At 35.7% G+C, this 22077-nt stretch overlaps 2 protein-coding genes across 3 annotated transcripts; both read left to right on the forward strand.

The window, feature by feature from the left end:
• Positions 1–1068: 1068 nt before the first annotated feature.
• LOC132634354 (coatomer subunit beta'-2-like) lies at positions 1069–4740 on the forward strand. Its single transcript, XM_060350616.1, has 10 exons — positions 1069–1167; positions 2080–2100; positions 2222–2283; positions 2442–2496; positions 2945–2981; positions 3067–3392; positions 3466–3597; positions 3676–3824; positions 4284–4358; positions 4506–4740. Exons 1-10 carry the CDS (start codon positions 1165–1167, stop codon positions 4579–4581), a joined length of 936 nt encoding a protein of 311 aa, XP_060206599.1. The 5' UTR covers positions 1069–1164; the 3' UTR covers positions 4582–4740.
• Positions 4741–8698: 3958 nt separating this feature from the next.
• On the forward strand, positions 8699–20220 carry LOC132633342 (coatomer subunit beta'-2-like). Of its 2 annotated transcripts, none has more exons than XR_009579641.1 (26): positions 8699–8889; positions 9471–9491; positions 9581–9642; positions 10270–10324; positions 12196–12232; positions 12364–12689; positions 12809–12940; positions 13040–13188; positions 13457–13525; positions 13814–13964; positions 14057–14122; positions 14651–14839; positions 15203–15343; positions 15433–15507; positions 15651–15827; positions 15926–16017; positions 16107–16223; positions 16563–16677; positions 16788–16859; positions 17325–17521; positions 17606–17699; positions 18179–18285; positions 18496–18622; positions 18845–19077; positions 19493–19535; positions 19755–20220. XR_009579641.1 is itself a non-coding variant. In XM_060349681.1 (26 exons), the coding sequence occupies exons 1-25, from the start codon at positions 8887–8889 to the stop codon at positions 19510–19512; spliced, it is 2751 nt and encodes a 916-aa protein (XP_060205664.1). In that variant the 5' UTR covers positions 8699–8886; the 3' UTR covers positions 19513–19535; positions 19755–20220. The 2 variants fall into 2 exon arrangements, 1 of the variants encoding a protein (XP_060205664.1); XM_060349681.1 differs by having other exon boundaries at positions 18845–19001.
• Positions 20221–22077: the final 1857 nt, after the last annotated feature.

A 22077-nucleotide genomic window follows, 5' to 3' on the forward strand; every position in this document is an offset into this window, starting at 1 on the left:
TATTAATAATAATTTTCCAAACAATTAAAGAATTGTACTCATTATATATTGATTTACATATATTTCTATCCTCCATTTGCTCTGGATGATTCAACGGTGAAAAATAATGAAGATTAATTCTGAAAAATCAATTTAATTTATATTGGGAGTTAGGGGTAACAAACATGCATGTTGATTAGGATGTGCTTGAACCATCTATCTCTCTCTATATGTGGTATATCAAATTTGAAGTTTAATAATAAAAAAATTATTTAGGTCTTTATGTCAGACGGAATTTTTTATGTCTTTACAACCGCGCGAAGCGCGGACAAATCCAATAGTTACTATAGTTACTTATAAGAATCAGCATTTTCAATTATTGTGATTTTCAGCAAATTAATAATTATTAGCTCTTTCATTAATCAACTAAGTCATATGAGCTCTTTTAGACTTAAGGGGATGTTTGGTTCACTTACTAGTTGTTCGGGGATTATAATACATAGATTATTTATGCGTGATTAATAATAATTTTCGTGCCCATACCACCCTTCAGTCCAATAGTCCACGCTCATCGTCGTGCTGGTATAGTTGGTCCAATATCACAATCAAACAGCCCCTTAGTCCAAGTCTAGACTTATTATCACCTCTTAACTTAAAATTCAGAATTCATATCAGCATATATTATTGCAGGCTCACGGGATTGTGCTAGCAAATTATATCTATTTCATCATCTATTCAGAGTCCAATTTGTCCATGCAAAACCTATCCTAACATACAAGTTTCAACATAAGAGAAAACACGCAATGTCGAAGATTTTATTTTCTCAAAGTGTGTTCTTCTTTGATTTCTTCTATAGTAACTGCCTAGTAATTTCCATTCTCACATCCCATTATGCTTTCAAGTAAAAGGGCGACTCTTCATACACCCTCGATTGTGTTCACAACCCATCATCAACGGCTTCAAGAGCATCCTATGATATCATTTAGGAATGTGACATTCCAAATAAAGACAAGTCAAATGAGGCAACTACGTATGCATCCTCCTTTAAACTTAATAGCAAAGTATTCTTGGGTATATAAAGAGGCAATCGCAATTTCAACAAACACAAAAACATTTTTAATTTCCTATTCAATTAAGTGAAGCTTTCGTTGTAATAAGGATTTTAACTGCTCAACGTCCGAGACAATGGTTAGTTATTTCATTCCCCTTTTTCCCTTCCCCATGTCTCTAGGCATTTTAATGAGTTAAGTTATATGCACCATCAACATAAATAATTTTTACACTATCATTTCACATTTACATGTATCCCGCATTTTAAGGTGACCTATGTAGATACACTCTTACTGTAAATTACAGTGTACTACTTTAAACTCCATTTTAATTGTTTGTTTGCATAATTTTCTCAAACAACATGTGCATTCACAAAGTAAAAGAGCAACAATTCTTCCTTTTTTTCTTTTTCTGGGATATGATCGACCCAACTAAGACTGAAATGTAGAAGTAGTTGTTGTATAGTAACCCCCCACCCCCACCCCCCAAGCAAACACCTCCTCCCCTACCAGGAGCCAAAGAGTGCTTTCACCACTATGCTTCCTTAATGACCCGAACCCAAAATCTCATGTTTGAGGCGACGGATCCTCTTCACTGGGTTACCATACCTCTCAGCATATCGCATGAAACACCTAGCAAGATATCAATACCTATTCACATAAGTTAACAATTTTTTACAGCATCTAGCGCAAAACATCAATATCCTGCTTAATTTTTCCTAATCTACCTTCCTTGTTGTTTTTCTTTTTTCATTTTGCTTTAGGCCTTAGCGAGCAAGAATGTTGGAATGCCCATACAATTGTAATATTTTTCTTGTACTTATGATATGGAATAATCAAAACTCAAAGCAAGCATCATAAGCGACACCAAGTGTTACATTGTTTTCATCCTTCACAAAACTTGATCATATAACATCTATAGATAACATCAGTACCTATTGATTGCAAATATTCACTTTGTATGATCTCATCCTGACCACTGTTTATTGTTCATTTTCCCTTTTTTGCTCTGTCCTCCCTCTCTGTTGGATCAAATACTTGCGGTCATCAGCCTTGGGTAATGCAAACTGAGGTACTACATACTGCAGTAAATAGAGCTTGATCAATCTTAATTTCTCCCATCAATTGAATCATGACATAACACACATAATATTACAGTTGAAATCAAACTGACAAAAGTGTTTTTCACACAGAAAAAACATGTCCAGAGATCAGAAAGGGTCAAGTCCTTGGAGCTCCATCCAACTGAGCCGTGGTAAGAATAAAAACTTAATCTGCTTTTACAAAGCGGGTGATATATTTAGCAACAAAAGTAAATTAAAATGGTGCTTCATGCAGGGCCAGAGATTTTTTTTCAAAGAAACAGGATTAGTCTTGTTATCCTACATAATAACTGTGTTCTTGATCCTGCAGGATTTTAGCAAGCTTGTATACAGGAACTGTACAAATATGGAACTACCAATCTCAAGTAAGCAACCCTGCATGTAGGAAATTATTTATAGCGTCTTCAATTTTTTGTTGACTTGTAAAACAACAACTGCGTGTCAATTCCAAACAAGTTGAGGTCGGCTACATGAATCCTGCATCACTTAACTTCAATATTTTGGTGACTTGTCATTGATGAAAATTTGAACCGCAAATCTCTTCCCCTTCACAATAAACATTTGTAAATGCAGGCACGTTATTGCCTAAAATAATGATTTTTCCAATTTCACTTTTTGTGCAATATTATTATATTAAATTATTTTGAACATGAAACTCGTTGCATCACAGGCGCAAACGGCACATCTATATTAAACCACTTTGCAAATGTCAATTAGAGTTAGAAGTCTCACATTTACGTAATAAATGCTCCTCAAATCAAATGATTTTGTCCTCTATCGACTAAGTACTTTGTCATTTCTTTGATTCTGCAGAGTATGGAGAAGAACTATCAAGTCTCACAATCACCAGGTAGATATTATTGAATCAATAGTTATTCAAGTGTACAACTCATATATATGTTTGGTTTTAATAATAAATATGCCTGGTTTTTCAGTCAGGTCAGCCAAGTTTATCGCCCGTGAAAAAAGTATTGTTGTCGGAGCAGATGATCATTTCATTCGAGTATACAACTACACAACAGAGGAAAAGACTAGAGAATTTAAAGCGCACGACGATTTTATCAGATCATTAGCTGTGCACCCTACTCTTCCTTATGTGCTGTCAGGTTCTGATGACATGGTGATTAAGCTTTGGGACTGGGAGAAAGACTGGGCTTGTACTCAGGTTTTTAAGGGGCATAACCATTATGTGATGCAAGTGGCCTTCAATCTGAAAGAAAACCAGACGTTTACAAGTGTATCACTTGACTGCACAATGAAGGTACTCGACGAATACATTGTGGTTTATAAGTTTTGATCGCTATTGATATTCACCTCTCATTTCCTTTTAACAGATGTGGAATCTTAGCTCCTCTGATCCGATTCTCCAAGTCGAAGCGCATTCAAAGGGGATAAATTGTGTTGATTTCTTAAGTTGTGTTGATAAACAATATCTAATCACTGGATCAGATGATCACACAGCTAAGGTATGTGCAAACATATTTCATTTCAAGACAATTATTTAAGTATCCCCGAATTGCCTGCTGAGCAAATTTTTTTGTCAGGTGTGGGACTTGCAAACTCAAACTTGTGTCCGAATTCTAGAAGGTCATAAGAATAATATTTCTGCACTGGCAATGCATCCAGAACTTCCTACTCTTTTTACAGGGTCCGAAGATGGAACATTTAGTGTGTGGGATGCTACTAATTACAGGTAACATGTGTAAATTAAACTTTAAGCATAGACGTTCATGCTATCACATAAATTCGACATACATACCACGACCTTGAACATGATAATCTCACATAAAATTCATCATAGAGATATGTAGTACCTGATGCAGAAGTCATTATTACGGTAAAGCAGCAAGAAGGCTCGTAGATAAATTGATTTATCTTCCCTTGTTCTATTGTACGTTATGGCTTTAGTGATGGAACATCATGTGCGAGAAGCTTCTGAAAAATTTTGGGGAAATTTAACATCTTAACAGTCTAAATGTTTCGAATGATGTTATCCTCTCACAGTTTGATTCATCATCAACAATTTGGATGTTTACTACCTGCATAACATTATTTATCATGAACTTAAACTATTATTTCTCATGAGGATATTGTGTATACTGCAAATTTGATATATTTTGACGTTCATCTCCCCGATATGAAAATAACACAGATTACTCAACACACAAATCTCTGAACTCGGGAGAGTTTGGGCAATTGGATTCGTACGCCTGGAAGGTTCTCACATGTAAGTTTCTATTTCCATCAATTCTTCTGGCTTTGCTGATTCTATTTTCAAATTTTAATAAGTCTGATTCTATTATCTACGCACTGTTAATCTTTACTTTTCCAGTTAATTTTTTGTCCTAACCAAAATTGTTGGTTTCCTTGATAGGCTCATACTTGGCTGTGATGAAGGAATGACTGTGGGAAAGATTGTATGTTCAGAAAATACTCCCGGGGAAAATTGAGAGATACTATGAAGAAGCTTATGTTTTTCTTTTGCTTTCTAGTTTCTGCCATTATTATGTTTTTAGTTACCTGTACTAGGATATTGTAAAGCCATTCTGTCTATCTTGTCCTTCTTTTCTTTGGAAATAAAGTTGATTTTGTACAAGAAGCCTAGAGTAACTTCATAAAGCAGTACTTCACATGGGAAAGGTTATGCTATTAAGCATGACAAAATTAACTGCATATGCTTTCACAATCACTAATTAACAAGATATGAAAACAAAGAGTAACAACTAAAAGTAGCTACAACATCATTTCAGTGTGAAACTCGTAGACAGTGCCAACTATAGTAGCAAAAAATAAGAAAATTAACTAGAAATTGAGGAGGAAACTGTTAACACTCCATAATTTAACAATGAAACTAGCAAAACGAATATAGTTTAGGAGGAGTTAATGTATTTGAGAAAGAAAAGAAAAAAAAAAGGAGAAATATTGATTTCAAATGTTAACTACAGAATGGTCACAATCAATCATATGGCTAAATAGTTCTCCCCCCTTTTATTTATAACTAGTAATGTACGTGTGTTGCACGTGTGCATTGCATCAATTAAAAAAAATTGTATACAAGAAAAATGAATGATGTAAAATAAAATAACATTAAATAGATGCAACTTCATCCAAATGCAAAAAAAAATGTCAATCATATTTATCATAGGCCAATAAAGGATAGGTATAAAGGAACTGCTTGTACTTTCTTTTGAATACTTACACGTGTAAGGTATTAATATGATATAATTGAGACGTTTCTTGAATAACTGAAGTCATAGTTCTCTGTTATATGAGTATACGTAAGTCGAAGTCGAACAAACTACGGTTACTGATTTACCATACCGCATAGTATCAAAATCGAACATAAAAATACCGAACTATATTGGATTAATTTAGTATGATAATGGTATCCTATTTTTAAAAGCCGAAAATCGAAGTTTCCAAAACCATACCCATACCGTACCATGCCCACCTACTACATGAGCCGTTTGCATCATGCCACATTGGAATGATCAAAGGTACTCCTTGCGTCCCAAAATAAGTGTCATTGAAGTAAAAAATTGTCCCAAAATAAACATCAATCTTAAAAATTCAAGACAAAAGTTGGCATGTGTTTTCAACTTTGCCCTTTAACATTAAAGCGGCAGTCCTCACTATATTGCAATATTCCCAAAAAAACATCAAATACATATGGGTAATTTAGTTAAAATCATATTGTTGTCACACCCCATTTTTAACCGGGATTAAAGTAGAAGTACGACATATTGGTGATTCCTATTTTTTGTTTTGTTTTAAGGAGTCGCCACCTAATTATTTATGGTGAATTAGGACACCTAAAGTTTATTAAAGTTATTATCTAAAGTTGATATTATTGTAAAGTCTACGAAACCAAATGATTCTAGGTAAGGGTTCAATTAGTCTAAAGGGAAGGTATTAGGCATCCTTTAAGACCCATTAACAATGGTTAACCGACCGGACTTAATTAATTAGGCTAAAACGTAGATGAAGTATTTTATCATATTTAAGAAAACGTCTTTATAAGGATTGTTAAAGTTATGGATAGATATATAAGAACACTATTTAAAATAAAGCTGATAGAAAATAATGATTTGCATAAAAAGGGATAAACTGAGAAAGTGCAAGATTATGTAGCATTTTGTAAATATGGAAGAAAAAAAGTTATGTCGACTAACAAATAAAAAAATTATTATAAGATTAATAGTAATAAAAACTTTAAAGATTTTATAGGAGGACTTATTAGTTCAAATACAAGCTGTGAAAAGATTGTTTGACAAATACGTACTTTCAGTGTTGAGAAAGTAACTAAATTAGAACAGTTATCCATGAAAATAGTTATTTCTCAAAAAATAAGTTAACGTCAATGCAAAACTTGTAACGCTTTAAATTTCTTAAGATAGTAAGAGTGAATCTTAATTCTCAAAGTATATAGTCATGCTATTTTAAAAATCAATTATCCCAATAAGTATTATAGATGCTGTAAATAATGTAGAACATAACCCATTAGGCTAAAGCTAACCCATTGATTTTACTAGATTTTATCTAAGTTAGGATGACAAACACAATAACGGGTTAGTCAAATAATACAAGTTAAATATACAAACAAAGTAGAGAGCGAAATGAGATCAAATGGTTTTTGCCCATTTTCTGGACTGCTGTGGATCTAACCACTATTGGGCTTCGGCCCAGTAGCAATTTTTATATGTTGCTGCTGTTGTCTTGCCTATTGGGCTTTGGCCCAGATTTTTATTTCTTCTGTTTGGCTGCGGATTGGCTGCTACTGTATGACTGACTCGATAGAGAAGTTACGTTGGGCTTTTAGCCCAACATTGAATGCGGGAGATGACGAGTCCGAGACTCGTATGCGGAGGTTCCTTTTGTGGGTGCAGTGAAGTGGGTGTCGACGGGGTCTCGAATCTATGCTCGAACTCGAAGAAGTCGATTAAAGTAACAAAGTTTCCAACTAAAAATTAGAGTAATCGTTGGCTGATCTCTGTTGATTAAAACTTGTGTTTTGTGGGATTTTCGTCGTTCCCCCCCCTTTCTTGAGATTTTCAAGATGTATTTATAGTGAGCTGAAGGCTAGGGTTTCGTTTCTGTTTTAAGGAAATAGAGAGAGAGGAGCGTATGGGAGAGGGAGTGGGGGACAGAGCGTGGGGGGCAAGGTGAGTGGAGGTGGCAGAGCACGTGGGGAACAAGGGAGTGTGGATGTGCAGAGGGAGCACGTGAGGGAGACAGGGAGAGGGGTGAGCGACGGAGGAAGGAGACGAGAGAGGAGAAGGGGATAAGAGAAGAGAGAGGCGGGTCTAGAAGATGAAAGGAGAAAGAGGAGAAAAGGGATAGGGTTTAGAAGTTGAAGTGTAGGGGTTGGGCCGGGTCAAAACGGGTATGGGCTGGTCGGGTAGGAATTAATTGGGCTGGAATATTGGTTGTGAATATTGGGCTGGTCCGAAAGTTTAGGGGTAATGGACTGGATAATTTAATCAAGTGGGCTGGTTGTGTGGGAAATATAATGTGGGTTGTTTATTTGGGTAGGGAATAATATTGTATTGGTATTTTGGGCCATTAATTTGGCTGAAAATTGTTGGTCCTTCCTCCGCTATTTTAATTATTTTCAGGCTTCTAATTTAGTAACTAGTACAATATTTGTTATGTGAAGATAAATAGTAATTAATATGTAGAAAAATAAGGATTTTAGAAAGTGTTGTCTAGTAATTAATTTAACGAATCCGAACCTGAAAACGAAACGATGACTAACTGTTTAAAATTTATGATAAAGTAATGCTCATAATAAAAAAAAAGTAGCGAAAATAATAATAGTGAAAATAAAGTATTTAGCTCGTTAATAAATTTAGACGCCCGAGTGAATAAGATTAAGGAGGGACAAAATTGGGTGTCAACAATTGTCCTCGTTGATTTTTCGGAAAAAGGCTCAAATATGCCATCGAACTATCGAAAATTGCTCATTTATGCCACTCATCAATAGTTTTGCTCATTTATGTCATCGAACTATCGGAAATGACTCATTTATGCCACTCATTAATAGTTTGGCTTATTTTTACCATTGTCTGCTACCAAAATGACTCATTCATGCCATTTTTCAGCATCAATGGTTTTATAATACCAGATATGACACGTGACCTCCAATTAGAAGTCTACATCGTTTAATTAAACCAACCCATTTTAAATCCCAAATTAATAAAAAATCCGACCAATACACCCGACCCACCCACAACCATAATCTAGTCGGAGGCTACGTGTTATATCTGGTATTGTAAAATTAGCATGAATGAAAATGGTATGGATAAGTCATTTTTTGGTAACGGACGATGACTAAAATGAGTCAAACTAACTATTGATGAATGACATAAATGAGCCAATTCCGATAGTTCAATGGCGTAAATAAGTCATTTTTTATACGTGAATGACATATTTGAGTCTTTTATGTTAATTTTTTGATAATTTTTACTAAGATAACACTTATTTTATTTTAGGATGCAAGGTCTAAATAACAACAGAAAGTCGTGGAAAACAAAATTGGAAATTCTAATATTAACTCAACTACACAGAATCATCCTCATAAAATTACCCCTTTTCCATATCGTTTTACAGGGGTTGCGCTATTACCCGAGCAAAACCTCTACTACTTAAATTTTTTTCTCTCTTGATCTCAATTCGTCATTCTCTCACTTCAATTCCAATTAGAAGATCTCTACAGCCAAGTCTACTGTACTGATTTCGTCACAAAATCACTGAAAATGGTGAGTCTGTTAGTTTTAATATTTCTAATTGATTCAACATTACGTTACAAACTTAGATCTGATTCAAATCTGATTGCGGTAACTGATCAATCCCCGTTTCCACGATAACACAATTGAGTGTTAGGTCTATTATTCGTTAATTTGAGATCTGACACCTTGTTATTTACTAACTTAACTAGTATTCGTATAGAAATTAGTTCTGTAAAATTATTACATTTTGTTTGTTTGAGCACATCAAATCTAATTTCTTTTAATTAAATTGTAACTGTGATTTTGCTTCCTATGCAATGTATCCTAAAATTACAAAATAATGAAATCAAAGATAGTAAGAACTTGTCATGTTTACACCAAACTAATAAATACATTACAATTGCTTCCTGTATTCAATGAGTTTGAGTGTTAGGTCTATTATTCGTTAATTAATAAATACATTACAATTTTTTCCTGTATGCAATGAGTTTGAGTGTTAGGTCTATTATTCGTTAATTTGAGATCTGTCGCTTTGTTATTTACTAACTTAAATTTCGTTTCTTGTTTGTGTTTTTTTTTTTTTTTTCAATCTCGAATTGGAAATGAATCAGCCTTTGAGGTTGGAGATTAAGGTACTATACTTTTTTGGCATATTTGAAAATGTTTATATTTTAAATGTATCTACCAATGCATTTCGTGCTGACTGTAATTATTGATTCAGAGGAAACTTGCTCAAAGATCAGAAAGGGTAAAATGCGTGGATCTACATCCTACAGAGCCATGGTAATTGGACTTTCAGTAAAATAGATGTCTTTTCAGTTTTACTTGATATGTTTGCTTTCCATTTGAAACCGTTTTATGTCGGTGCTAGTATCAGTTGTAATGTACTTGGACTGAAGTTAAAGAAATTGGGGAGAAAAGGGGGAAGTTTATTACTTGTAAACTTCAATATCCCATAACTACATTGAATGGTTAAAAGGAAAGAGAAGAATTCGAAGCTAAAACTCCATTAACGAGCTTCAGGCTCCTCTGTTGAATCCCTGAAAGAATTAGGAGGAAGAAGAGATGAGAAGAGATCGAGAGAGAAAATATTTTGGGTGGTTAGGAATTTACCAGATTTCTCATAACTCTTTCAGCCAGGTCCATGTGTGTGTGTGTATATGAGAGTGAATTGGCATTAAAAACTCACGTGCTTCCCATGTGCCCCAATTATATTTGGGTTCATAACATCAGTGTACCTGCAATTTTTATTTATTTCTTAATTTCTCTAGAGGGATGGGTTGGGGTTTATACAATGTCGAGTTCCTTTAGTTTTCTTTAGATGGTGATGCCGTGATGGTGCTGTATGGTAGTAATTTTTTCATTATATTTCTAGTTATTTGCAGCTAATTCCTTCTCTTATTCTCGCAGGATATTAGCAGCTTTGTATTCGGGGACTGTTTGCATCTGGAACTACCAAACACAGGTATGGGAAGTTACATCCACACTTGTAAAAGCGTGTCCTGAATGTGAGACATCCTGATAGAGTAGAGTGCATATCTGAAATGAATGATGGTGATTACCTTTTATGATCTCGAGCCAATTTTCATAGAGCATTCTAACAAAAACGAGAACTAGTAGAGATCTGGTTTGGGGGTAGCTTAGTTCCTATCGTACTTGGATGGATAAGTTGAGTCAACTTTTGATTATTTTGCATCGTCAATGAATGCTCGAAATTGTTTATAAGCATACTTAGTTGGGGAGGATTAGATTTACTATTAGTGTAATCCACTGGAAGAACACATATTCATTCTTTCAACAATCTACCACCGGCTCTGTTGCTCGGACTCGGGTGCAGGTGTCGGACACGGATACGGATCTAGAGGTCGGACTCGGCATGATCTAAATTTTAAGATTTGTGGGTACGGATCCGAGTACGGATACGGGTGCGGGAATTCGGCAAAAAATAATTCAAAATTTCCAATAATATAGCTACAATAATATGCAAAAAATAATTCAGAACTCTTATGATAATTTTTTAATTTAAAAGTTCAATTGGGTATATGCAGGTCATTAGTTTTTTTTTTTTTTAATTATATAAAATAAGGGACAAAATTTGGATGAAGTAATATTGTACTAAATAATGTGCATGTGGGCTATCCATATACCAAGTGTTTCAGAATTGATACCTAAAAGAAAAAAAACTCGTTTTACACTTCAAGAACAAAAAGAAACTCAAGTCGTCTTCCCCAATTGGTTGACCTAGTCATCTTCCCCAATTTCTTCAAACTCTCTCCTTCTTCCCAGCAACCATGAAAATCGAAATAGGAAGAATTATGGACCTATTCAATCCCTTCCCAATTGCTGCATATACTCAAGGCAAGTCCATCACTCTGCAATTGGTTTAACTCTCTGATTTCTTTGATTTGGCCTGCTATATGAAGCAAACAATGTTGAAGACATCCGAAACAGAGATAAAGAGACTAGTTGAAGGTATGCGATTCCATGTATTCAAATCTCTACTTTTTGTTATCTTGGGAAATCATAATCTCAAAAAATTTCCCTAATTTGGTCATGAATTTTGGTCAAAGTATCCAATCTCCATTGACCGGATGTGACACGAATTCCGTACCCAAACCCGTGTCAGTGTCGACACGGGTACGGCAGCAAAAGTGCCGGGTCCGAGCAACATAGACCACCGGTTGACATTTGTTGTTTATTTGAAATTTCAAGATACAATAACAACAAAGCCAAGCAAGTCGGTGTCGGCTATATGAGTCCTTATGGACCATGTCGCTCAGTTTAAGCTAATCGTAGGCCAAATAAAAAGTACTAGAACTTTCAGCCTAGATAATGCTTTTTTTTGGATAAATGACTTTCAAGATTATGGAGCTGAAAAGCTATTCAAGTAGGAGGGTCTTGTGTTCCTTGTATCACTGCTTTCTCCTACTTTATCTTCCCTATCTTCATCGCAATAACATCTCTCTTAACGGTGATGTTGGACTCTGCAAGTTACTTTAGTAGAGTTACTGCCCTCCAATGACTATAATAAATTTTCTTACTGTAATTCATTTTATTAGGAGTACGTTCAAGTATTCATGATGGTGAATCATGTTAGGAATTACTGCTCCACTATCCCTAATGATATTTCTTACTGTAACATCCTATATTAGGAGCACAGTGACGTTTTCGTCGTTGATGAATCATGTTAGACTTAAATCTTCTTCACTTATGTGCCAATCTGACTTCTTAGCTTGCTTGGTATGAGAAGCTATTGAGCTAGTATTTAATTATAGAGCAAAAGTTACATGGTAATATTATTATCAACAGAGTGCTAATTCTTCCTGATTGTTGCAGACAATGGCTAAATCTTTTGAGGTTACGGAATTACCAGGTATGTCGATGGAGTTTGGATAGTATCTTTGTTTGGTCAGGACTGTGAACTAGCACTCTTTTGCTTTAACTAAGGTTTCCAGTTCTGTTAATGTTTGCAGTTCTGTTAAACACGTAGTTCATTCTTTGCAGTTAGGTCAGCAAAGTTTATAGCACGCAAGCAATGGGTTGTTGCCGGTGCTGATGATATGTACATTCGTGTATATAATTACAATACCATGGACAAGGTCAAAGTATTCGAAGCGCACACTGATTATATTAGGTCTGTGGCTGTTCATCCTACATTACCATATGTACTGTCATCTTCTGATGACATGCTTATAAAGCTATGGGACTGGGAGAAAGGATGGATGTGCACTCAAATTTTTGAGGGTCATTCCCATTATGTGATGCAAGTCACATTTAATCCTAAAGACACCAATACATTTGCCAGTGCATCTCTTGATCGGACTGTAAAGGTAAGGTTTTTTCCCTTCCTCATCTTCTGTGCTTCCTCCTGGAATAAACTTGTTCCAAACGTCATAACTTTCCATTTACCAATCTGAAATATTTGAATTGGTCATGCTTGGTTTTTCAGATTTGGAACCTCGGCTCACCTGACCCAAACTTCACATTGGATGCGCATCTAAAAGGGGTCAATTGTGTAGACTATTTCACTGGTGGTGACAAACCTTATCTAATAACTGGTTCTGATGACCACACTGCTAAGGTTTGCTGATCATTACCTTTCCCATGTTCTGTTGTTAGTTTAGATATTTAGTTTAGATACAGAGAATCTGAATCAGGTGTTACGCAAACTGTGAGACAGGTATGGGACTATCAGACTAAAAGTTGTGTCCAGACACTTGAAGGCCATACACACAATGTCTCCGCCGTATGTTTTCATCCTGAGCTTCCTATTATAATTACGGGGTCTGAAGATGGTACAGTTCGTATATGGCATGCAACCACTTACAGGTAGATTTAGACTCACAACTACTTTATAACTTCGGTAATTTTCTATTGATTTCATATGAGATTGGGCCTTTTCTTTTCTTTGTTTGACAGAAATTCCTACATTTCAATATTTGTCCAATATTCATTATTTTGGTTCCTCTAAAGTGTGATAATAGCTAGGCATGTACACAGATATTTAGCCAATATGTCAAAATATATTGTCTCTTTACGTTGGTTATTTGATCCGAAATTTTGGTTGCCAATTTTTCCCACTGTATTTTGTATGCAGACTTGAGAACACTTTGAATTACGGTCTTGAAAGAGTTTGGGCAGTTGGTTACATGAGAAGTTCAAGAAGGTTAGTTTCTATGATAAGTTCGTCGCTGTGTCTTTATTCTCTTTGGAGGCCTTGAAACTCCTTTCAATTCTGCTTATGCTTTTTAATTTTTACCGTTTTTGTTTCCAAGTAAGAAAAGCTTTTATGGATGAAGAAAGAAGGCAATCACTTATTTGTAGACTAGCGGGCATAACAAATAGTAAAAACCCTTGAAACTAAAGAGCAACGAACCGGATTATCATTTCATCCCATGCTTTGTATTGCATTTATTCATCTAGTTGCAGTTATGCTGATTTGATACATGTGCAGGATTGTAATAGGTTATGATGAGGGAACTATCATGGTAAAGATTGGCCGAGAAGAACCAGTTGCCAGCATGGATAACAGTGGGAAAATTATATGGGCTAAGCACAATGAAGTGCAAACTGTCAACATCAAGAGTGTGGGGGCGGGTTACGAGGTATGACCTAATCCTGACTTTTAATGTTGCTCACTTGATTCGTTACACTGCTCAGTATTGTTAAATTTGTGCATGTTTTCCTTATATCTCAGGTTACAGATGGAGAAAGGTTGCCTTTGGCTGTCAAGGAGTTGGGAACTTGTGACCTCTATCCACAAGTGAGTAAACGTTATGATAAAATAGAATCATGGTGACAGCCTGGTCAGCAAGAATTATGTGGTTGCCATAATTCAGCTGTTAGTTATGTAGGCTCATTCTGCTTGGAGTTGCTTATGGTGTACATGTTTCACTAGCGAGAGGCTAATCCTATATCTCTTTTCGGGAAAGGCAGTCCATACACTCGAAAGCCCACCCGCCATTAATCTGTTTTCTGATTTTATTGTGCGTTGGTGTTTCTGCGTCTTACTTTATTTAGGGTGTCATTGTCTGTATTGATGCTGTAAAGATCTGGCGGGTTATTTCCCGTTGTTCTGGTCTTTTTTGTTTTTAAAATCTTTTCTGGCCTTTGGTTTTCTTGCTATTGTCATCTTCTTGTTATTTGAGGTGTCGTAATTTTTTTATGTCAACTTCTTGCAGTTTAAAGAGTGTGAATAGGATATTGTCGCTTGCAACTTTTTAACTGCATTGTTTGGTTTGGAGAATATGTAGAGGTCACTTATTGAATTGCATACTTTTTCTCTTAACAGAGCTTGAAGCATAATCCCAATGGAAGGTTCGTTGTTGTTTGTGGAGATGGAGAGTATATCATATATACTGCTCTAGCATGGAGAAATAGGTCATTTGGTTCAGCTCTGGAATTTGTTTGGTCTTCTGATGGAGAATATGCTGTGAGAGAAAGTACATCAAGGATTAAGATCTTCAGTAAAAATTTTCAGGTTCACATTTGTCCTCCAACTGTTTGCCTCCAAGGTTCATTGCATGCGTACCTATCGAAAGGAAAAAAGACAAAAGCAAATTGATTGCATCATGTGTTATATTCGAGTTTGATGATGGACTATTTTATATATTTGACTTGAATCAACTGTTTCTTTCCAACCTGCCTTCTTCTATTTAAAGCCTTTGTTAGTTGTGACCTTTTACTTCTTAGAGAGCTTCTTAAGTGAGTTTAGTTCACACCCATGCGATGAGTTAGTGTAGTAAACACATTGGCTTCGCTTTTCTTGAGTAGAAGCATGCAATGTGTCATGGTTTCTTCTTCATGTGGTGGCCTAAAAGGTGAATTGTGTTGATATTTCCAGGAAAAGAAGAGTATCCGCCCTACTTTCTCAGCTGAGCGCATATATGGAGGTACTCTATTGGCGATGTGCTCAAATGATTTTATTTGTTTCTATGATTGGACGGACTGCAGGTTGATACGGCGAATTGATGTTAGTGTAAAGGTGAGAAACATAAGCTTGACTGAATACACTGTAAGGTTGTTTTACTCGGAAGTCATACCTTTGTTCATGTTCTTTTTAAATTTCTTTAGAATCTCTACTGGGCGGACAGTGGTGATATGGTGGCAATTGCAAGTGATACATCCTTCTACATACTCAAGTATAATGTGAGATCTTCTTTCCAAAATCAAAATTACATTTGCTAAAGTTTGTTATTCTTTTTTTGAGAATGGTAATGTTAAAAGTTTGTTATTCTTTTCTTTGCATAATTCTGTTAACGATCATTTGTTTGCTTGTATCTTACCTGCAGCGCGATGTGGTTTCTGCCCATTTAGATAGTGGAAGATCAGTAGATGAGCAAGGCGTTGAAGAAGCTTTTGAACTTCTTTATGAGATAAATGAAAGGGTCAGGACTGGAATTTGGGTTGGTGATTGCTTCATTTACAATAATTCTTCCTGGAAACTTAACTACTGTGTTGGCGGGGAGGTACGATTGGTTGCGCCTGCTGCTCTTCTTGCACATGTATCTGGAGCACATCTTATTTCATGTGTGTGAATCAGCAAAACTATTTTTGTATGTTTTAGGTCACCACAATGTTTCATTTAGACCGGCCTATGTACCTGCTCGGATATCTAGCTAACCAGAGTAGGGTTTTTCTGATTGACAAAGAGTTCAAGTGAGTACTTCCCGGCAGATTTTGATATTGGAAACTTCAGCTTGAGATTATGATACCGGGATAAATGAATTCATTTCCTTTTTGTGCAGTGTCATTGGATATACTTTACTGCTCAGCCTGATCGAGTACAAGACACTTGTGATGCGTGGTGACTGGGACAGAGCAAATGAGGTGCTGCCATCGATTCCTAAGGAGCACCACAATAGGTAAATCACATGTTTAAATGTCTTCGTGGAACATGACTAATATATTGTGCATGGTCTTGCAACTTAAAATTTTGAACATGGTTGTAGTATGTCAATGAACTGGGTTTTCTGGATTATATGAATGTGTCTTTTTGTGTTATAAAATGGTTATATTTCCGGCCATCTAGGAAACTTCAGAGCAACTTTCTGCTCTTATACTCTTGAGGGATTGGCAGCTGTATTCACTTGTTTGTATAGATAGTAATATCCGTTATATTCTGAACCTTCGGAAGGGAGTGGTGATTTGCTTTGTTTTATATTCAAGTTTCCTAATTTGTCATCAAATCTTTTCCCCGCCAGTGTTGCTCATTTCTTGGAGTCGCGAGGTATGGTAGAGGAAGCATTAGAAGTTGCAACAGAGCCTGACTACAGATTTGATTTGGCCATACAGCTGGGAAAATTAGATATTGCAAAGGTGGGGGCTGCTAACTTAATGCATCTGGTTTGGACTTCCATATCTTCCTTTAAACTTGTTGCTTCAAAAGAACCATATGTTGTTTTGAAGTGTGGCTTTTGGCTTGACAGGATATTGCAGTGGTAGCTCAGAGTGAGTCCAAGTGGAAGCAGTTGGGTGAACTAGCCATGTCTGCTGGAATGGTAACTGTTAACTGCCATTAATTGGAATATTATTTTTGCTGCATACCTTTAAAAAAAAAAAAACTGCCGAGGGTCTTTCGGAAACAGCCTCCCTACCTTGGGTAAGATCTGCATACACTTTACCCTCCCCAGACCCCACATTGTGGGATTTCACCGGGTATGTTGTTGTTGTTTACTTTTAGTTTTTAAACTGAGAAAATGGATGGTTCAGATTTTAGGAATGACGCCGTGGCTTGTAATGCTCTTTGTACTCGAACAATACTTGTTTATTTTGCTGAACTGAGACAACTGCTAAATATATCATTTAGAGCAAAGTAAAGTTCCCCAGGTGTTTCTTTTTGTATTCAAGTGGTAGAGGTGCTTTGTACTTTGATCTCTTCAGATGCCAGTAGTACTTCTTTTCTGAAATGCACATGTATTTTCCTGAGTTCTTCAGAATTTTTGCTCATTTGCTACGTTTTGTAGCTGGAGATGGCAGAGGAATGTCTGAAGTATGCCAATGACTTGAGTGGTCTGTTGCTACTCTATTCTTCACTAGGAGATGCCGAAGGAATAACTGAACTAGCTACTCTTGCCAAAGAGCAGGGGAAAAACAATGTCACATTCCTTTGCATGTTCTTATTGGGTAAAGTGGAGGAATGCATTCAGCTATTGGTTGATAGGTATTTCTTTTCACTAAAGAACTTATTGTTTAGGCGTGTTTTCAACGGTTTGGATTGATATATCGAGTTACAATTTGTTTGCAGCAATCGGATACCCGAGGCTGCTTTTATGGCTAGATCTTATATGCCAAGTAAGGTTTCTGAAATAGTTGCAATTTGGAAGAAGGACCTCAGTAAGGTCGGTATTTTTTTCTGGTCTTGAGCTTTCTTATATATATATATATTTTCTGAATTTCTGGCACTTAGGCTCCAATATTTGGTGGTATGGTCACCTGAGAGATTTGTCAGAGCTGCAGAACCATTTAGATTTGATTTTCATTTCAGTTTCTGAACATACTGGGATTAAGCTTCTTGACCTAAGCTTCATCAAAAAAAAGCTTCTTGACCTAAGTTGCTGGTGCAAAGATGCTTCGGTGCTCTTTACCTAAGGACTTATTATTTACACCTGTGATAGGCATCAAAAGTAACATTTTTGGACAATTTCCGTTTACCACTTGCACTTGAGTATAGATTGAACACAAATGTGAAGGTTGTAATTGTTTTTCAATACGGACTATATGACTCCATGCAGGATTACACATTGCTCCATTATCATTAGTCCTGTTGCAGGAAACTTGTTGTGTGTTTTAATTGTTTATTCATGAATCTGTCATGCAGGTTAACCAGAAAGCAGCAGAAGCTTTGGCTGATCCTGAAGAATATCCTAATCTGTTTGAGCACTGGCAAGTTGCATGCGCTGTTGAATCTAGAGTTGCAGAAGAAAGGTGTTGATAGTGGCTCTTTCCGCTTCCCATGCATTTCTTCTATACTTTCTCAGCCTACCCTGGTGGCTTTCTGAAAATTCATGGGAGTTCCCCATTTCTGCTGAGATTTTCAGATATTTTGTCAATTATTACTCCTTTTCTCTTCTTACTAGGAATGTTTTTGCACCAACTTGGATATCTTTTGTAATTTCCGTTCCAATTCCTATGTAGGGGTGCCCACCCACCAGCATCAGATTATGTAAATCATGCTGATAGATCAACTATCAACCTCGTAGAAGCTTTCAGCAACATGAGAATGGATGAAGAATCACTTGAAAATGGAGACATGGACCACGAGGTATGACATGATGTATTTCTATTTGCCTTGTAGTCAGGGTTGATTTAACATTCAGTATATGTTTTTCACAAAAGAAAAGAAATATAGAACTATGTATTTTAGCACGATGAAGGAGCAGTCCTTTTTTCGGTGTTATTTTATACCCGTATTGGAGCAGCTTAAAATCTCTATCAATCGGTGTTTGTAAATGCTAACAATTAAATGTCTGCGTTAACTGTTCAGGTTGCAGAACATAGTGGTGATGAGGTGCAAGAACTGGGGCAAGATGATGCACAAAATGAGGGACAAGAAGAGGGCCATGAAGAGCCTGTGGTCGTTGATGCTGACTCTACTGACGGTGCAGTACTCGTTAATGGAACCGAGGCAGAAGAAGAGTGGGGTACGAATACTGAAGGAAAACCGTCAGCCTAAAAGCAATTGGTTGGGCCGGTGTGAAAATCCTAGTTTTGTTGCTGGTGATTAATTGAATTTCTTTTATTTGCGTTTTTGACTCCCATACCTTAATGTTGTTTCCATTATGCTGCCCTGTTTATATCATCTTTTATTATGTTTGTCTTTAGAAAATGTTGAATAACCTCATCAAGAAAGATAAATTTTGTAGTCCGTTTTCTTCTTCCCTGTGTAGAAGTTTTTAAGCATATGCATTTTTCAAGCTTAGCTGACAGAAGGATGTGAGGAATAGAAAAGGTTTCAGTGCATCATGGGGGTCCTGATTTGTCATTAATATGTTCTTTCACGCAGATTAGAGCAGTTGCTACCCTGTTTCGTCTTGAACTGTTTGCGCATATTAGCTGATTATCCCTATTATTGTTTTTATTTTATTTTGCCTCTTTCTCTTTCTGTCTCATACTTTTGCTGATGCTTTTACAGTGCTTACACCACGTCACTAGGTTCATTCAAGGCGGTTCCAAGTGTATGTAATCCTTTCTTATGTTATAAATTTTCTTCATAAACGGCTCATCTATATGTAAGCTTTGTTAGGTGGTCAACTGTCATCCTACTTGGGCAAGTAGCTTTCTACTTACAGAAGTATCTGTATATTGATATTCTTTTGTCTTCGAGCACATTAGAAAAGCTCTACATTTTTTTTTGGCTTGGCTCATCAAAATATTGATATTTCTTAATATTGCAGGTTCAATAGGCGTTTCCTTAAAGGGGGCGATCAAGCGACCGGGCATGTCTGTTTCGCAGGTGGTGTCATTTTGTAGCAATGAGTTTTGTAGGCATACTGGATATATGTTTCCAGCTTCGATTGTTAGCTTAGTCGCTCATAGTTGCTTTATCATATTCTTTCGAGGCACACGTTTTTCACCCTTCAGTATCCTTATATGCCATTGTCACTGTAGAAACACTATAAAACCATATACGGAAGTGAGATAGTGCGGATATGTGTTGAGCTCAAATATTGCAATATCTAGGAGGTACCAATTAATTAAGAATATGTTTAGTCATGTTAGTTATTTTAAATCTTATATTTTCATTAAGTTTAGTCGGTAGAAAATATTGAGAACATATGGTTCTTTTTATTTTGTACTCCATAATATTTGCTTGAATGAATTTATATGGAAAAATATGGTCAATGAAGATTCATATAACAACATGACTGTTTGGATTGGTAATTTCCCTTGTAAATTTGGCTCCGGTATTGTTCAAAGGTTGCTTCAGATTTGGTTATGATAACTTATTAAATTTTTTATATAAGAGTGGGTTTGGTCGGCAATCCACTCTTCTATAATAGTAATTTGGTCGTTAACCCACTCTTCTATAATAGTAATAATTAAAAAAAAATATTAAGACGGGGTTGACGTGATGAATTAGGAGATAATTGTAAGAAAAAAAAAATTAAAGTGGGGTTCACGTGAAGAAGTAGGAGATAATTGTAAAAAAAAAAAAAAAAAAAGGACATTTAAATAGTGATAATAAGTTCAGAAAATGGTGAAGGTACGCTTAGAGAAAATTTAAAGAAGAGAAATTCAGAAAAAAGAAATAACGATTTAAATTGAACAGAAAAAACGCTAAAGAAGTCATAAAATCAAAAGATTTAAAACTTATACCTTTGGGTAAGGGATAAAATTGCACTAATTTTAGACACATACGTCTCACACAAATAATGAGAAATAACATCAAGAAGATGAAATATAAACGGTCAAGAAACGTATACACATATTTTCTTAAAATGATGAAGTTGGTCTATACTTCAAAATTTAAGACTACACAGATGCTAACACATGAAAGCGTTTTTTAGTGTTGTTGAGTAGAAAGAGATAATGACATGAACTCGGTAGGAGAAGATGTATTCCAAATATTTCAATTGGAGAACCAAACCAGGAAAGTCATTTATGGGAGAAGCGGACTAAGTAAAATAATTTATTGATATTTTCAATTAATTGAATTATAATACTTTCTATAATAAAAATTTCATAATTATATTACTAAAAAGGTATTCTCTCTGTCCTAATTTATGTGACATAGTTTAACTATGCACGAAGTTTAAAAAAGAAAGGAAAAATCTTTGAAACTTGTGGTCTAAAACAAGTCATAGATACTTGTGTGGATTTAAATCATTTCATTAAGAGAAGTTTCAAATTAAATGATTTCTAAATATAAAAATATATTATTCTTTTTTAGACAGACTAAAAAGAAAAATGTGGTACTATTTTTTGTGTTGTGCCCGTGCTAGAATGGGCTTTCATCATGCAGTAACATCTAAAAAGCTATGATTTATGTCTACAAATAACTTAACTTCCCTCAGTAACTCTTTTTCCTTTCCTCTTGCAACTTAAGTTGCAGAAATCATTGGCTTTCCATTAGCCACCAAAACCAAACTTTAAGCCATTACATTTTGCCATGATATCATAGGTACGAAACTCGAGCAAATATTAAGAAACACGTGGTTGATGAGAGGAAATTTTTTTTCATAAGCACGCATTTGAACCATTTTTTTTGCTCGGATAGTCCTTTTGGGGTGGTCTTTAATTTTTGGCCCTCAAATTGCTGGTTTTTAATTTTAGGTCTTCGCTTAAAAAGGTGACCGAATATATGTTCAAACCCCTGCTCTGTAAAAAAAAATAAAAAATCGCAAGGCAAGGCATTGCAAAAAGTCTGCCTTATGCGGTGGACTTTGGTTAAGGCTCCGGCAGACTTTTAGTTATGCCTTAACCAAAGTCTGCCGCATAAAGCAGACTTTTCCTTAAGGGATAATTAAAAGTTTGCCTTATAAGACAAAGTCTTCCGTATCCGGCAGACTTTTAGTTGTGCCTTAAGGTAAAGCCTGTTGCATAAAGCAAACTTTTTGCAAAACTTTGCCTTGCGATTTTTTATTTTATTTTTATGACTAAGTCGGGATTCGAATCCAGAATTTCGGGGCATTTTAGGCGAAGGACAAAAATTAAAGACCGGTGATTTAAGGGACAAAAATTAAAGACCACCCCTAACTAAGGATAATCGTGCAAATT

This window comes from Lycium barbarum, chromosome 3 (assembly GCF_019175385.1).
Source record: "Lycium barbarum isolate Lr01 chromosome 3, ASM1917538v2, whole genome shotgun sequence".
Lineage (NCBI taxonomy): Eukaryota > Viridiplantae > Streptophyta > Magnoliopsida > Solanales > Solanaceae > Lycium > Lycium barbarum.

Coding starts and splice junctions, on each gene's coding strand:
- LOC132633342 (XM_060349681.1), top strand. Junction 13,189..13,456: donor TGGCATGCAACCACTTACAG/GTAGATTTAGAC, acceptor TTTTGTATGCAG/ACTTGAGAACACTTTGAATT. Junction 14,123..14,650: donor CTTGTGACCTCTATCCACAA/GTGAGTAAACGT, acceptor TTCTCTTAACAG/AGCTTGAAGCATAATCCCAA.
- LOC132634354 (XM_060350616.1), top strand. Junction 2,982..3,066: donor TCAAGTCTCACAATCACCAG/GTAGATATTATT, acceptor CTGGTTTTTCAG/TCAGGTCAGCCAAGTTTATC. Junction 3,393..3,465: donor CACTTGACTGCACAATGAAG/GTACTCGACGAA, acceptor TCCTTTTAACAG/ATGTGGAATCTTAGCTCCTC.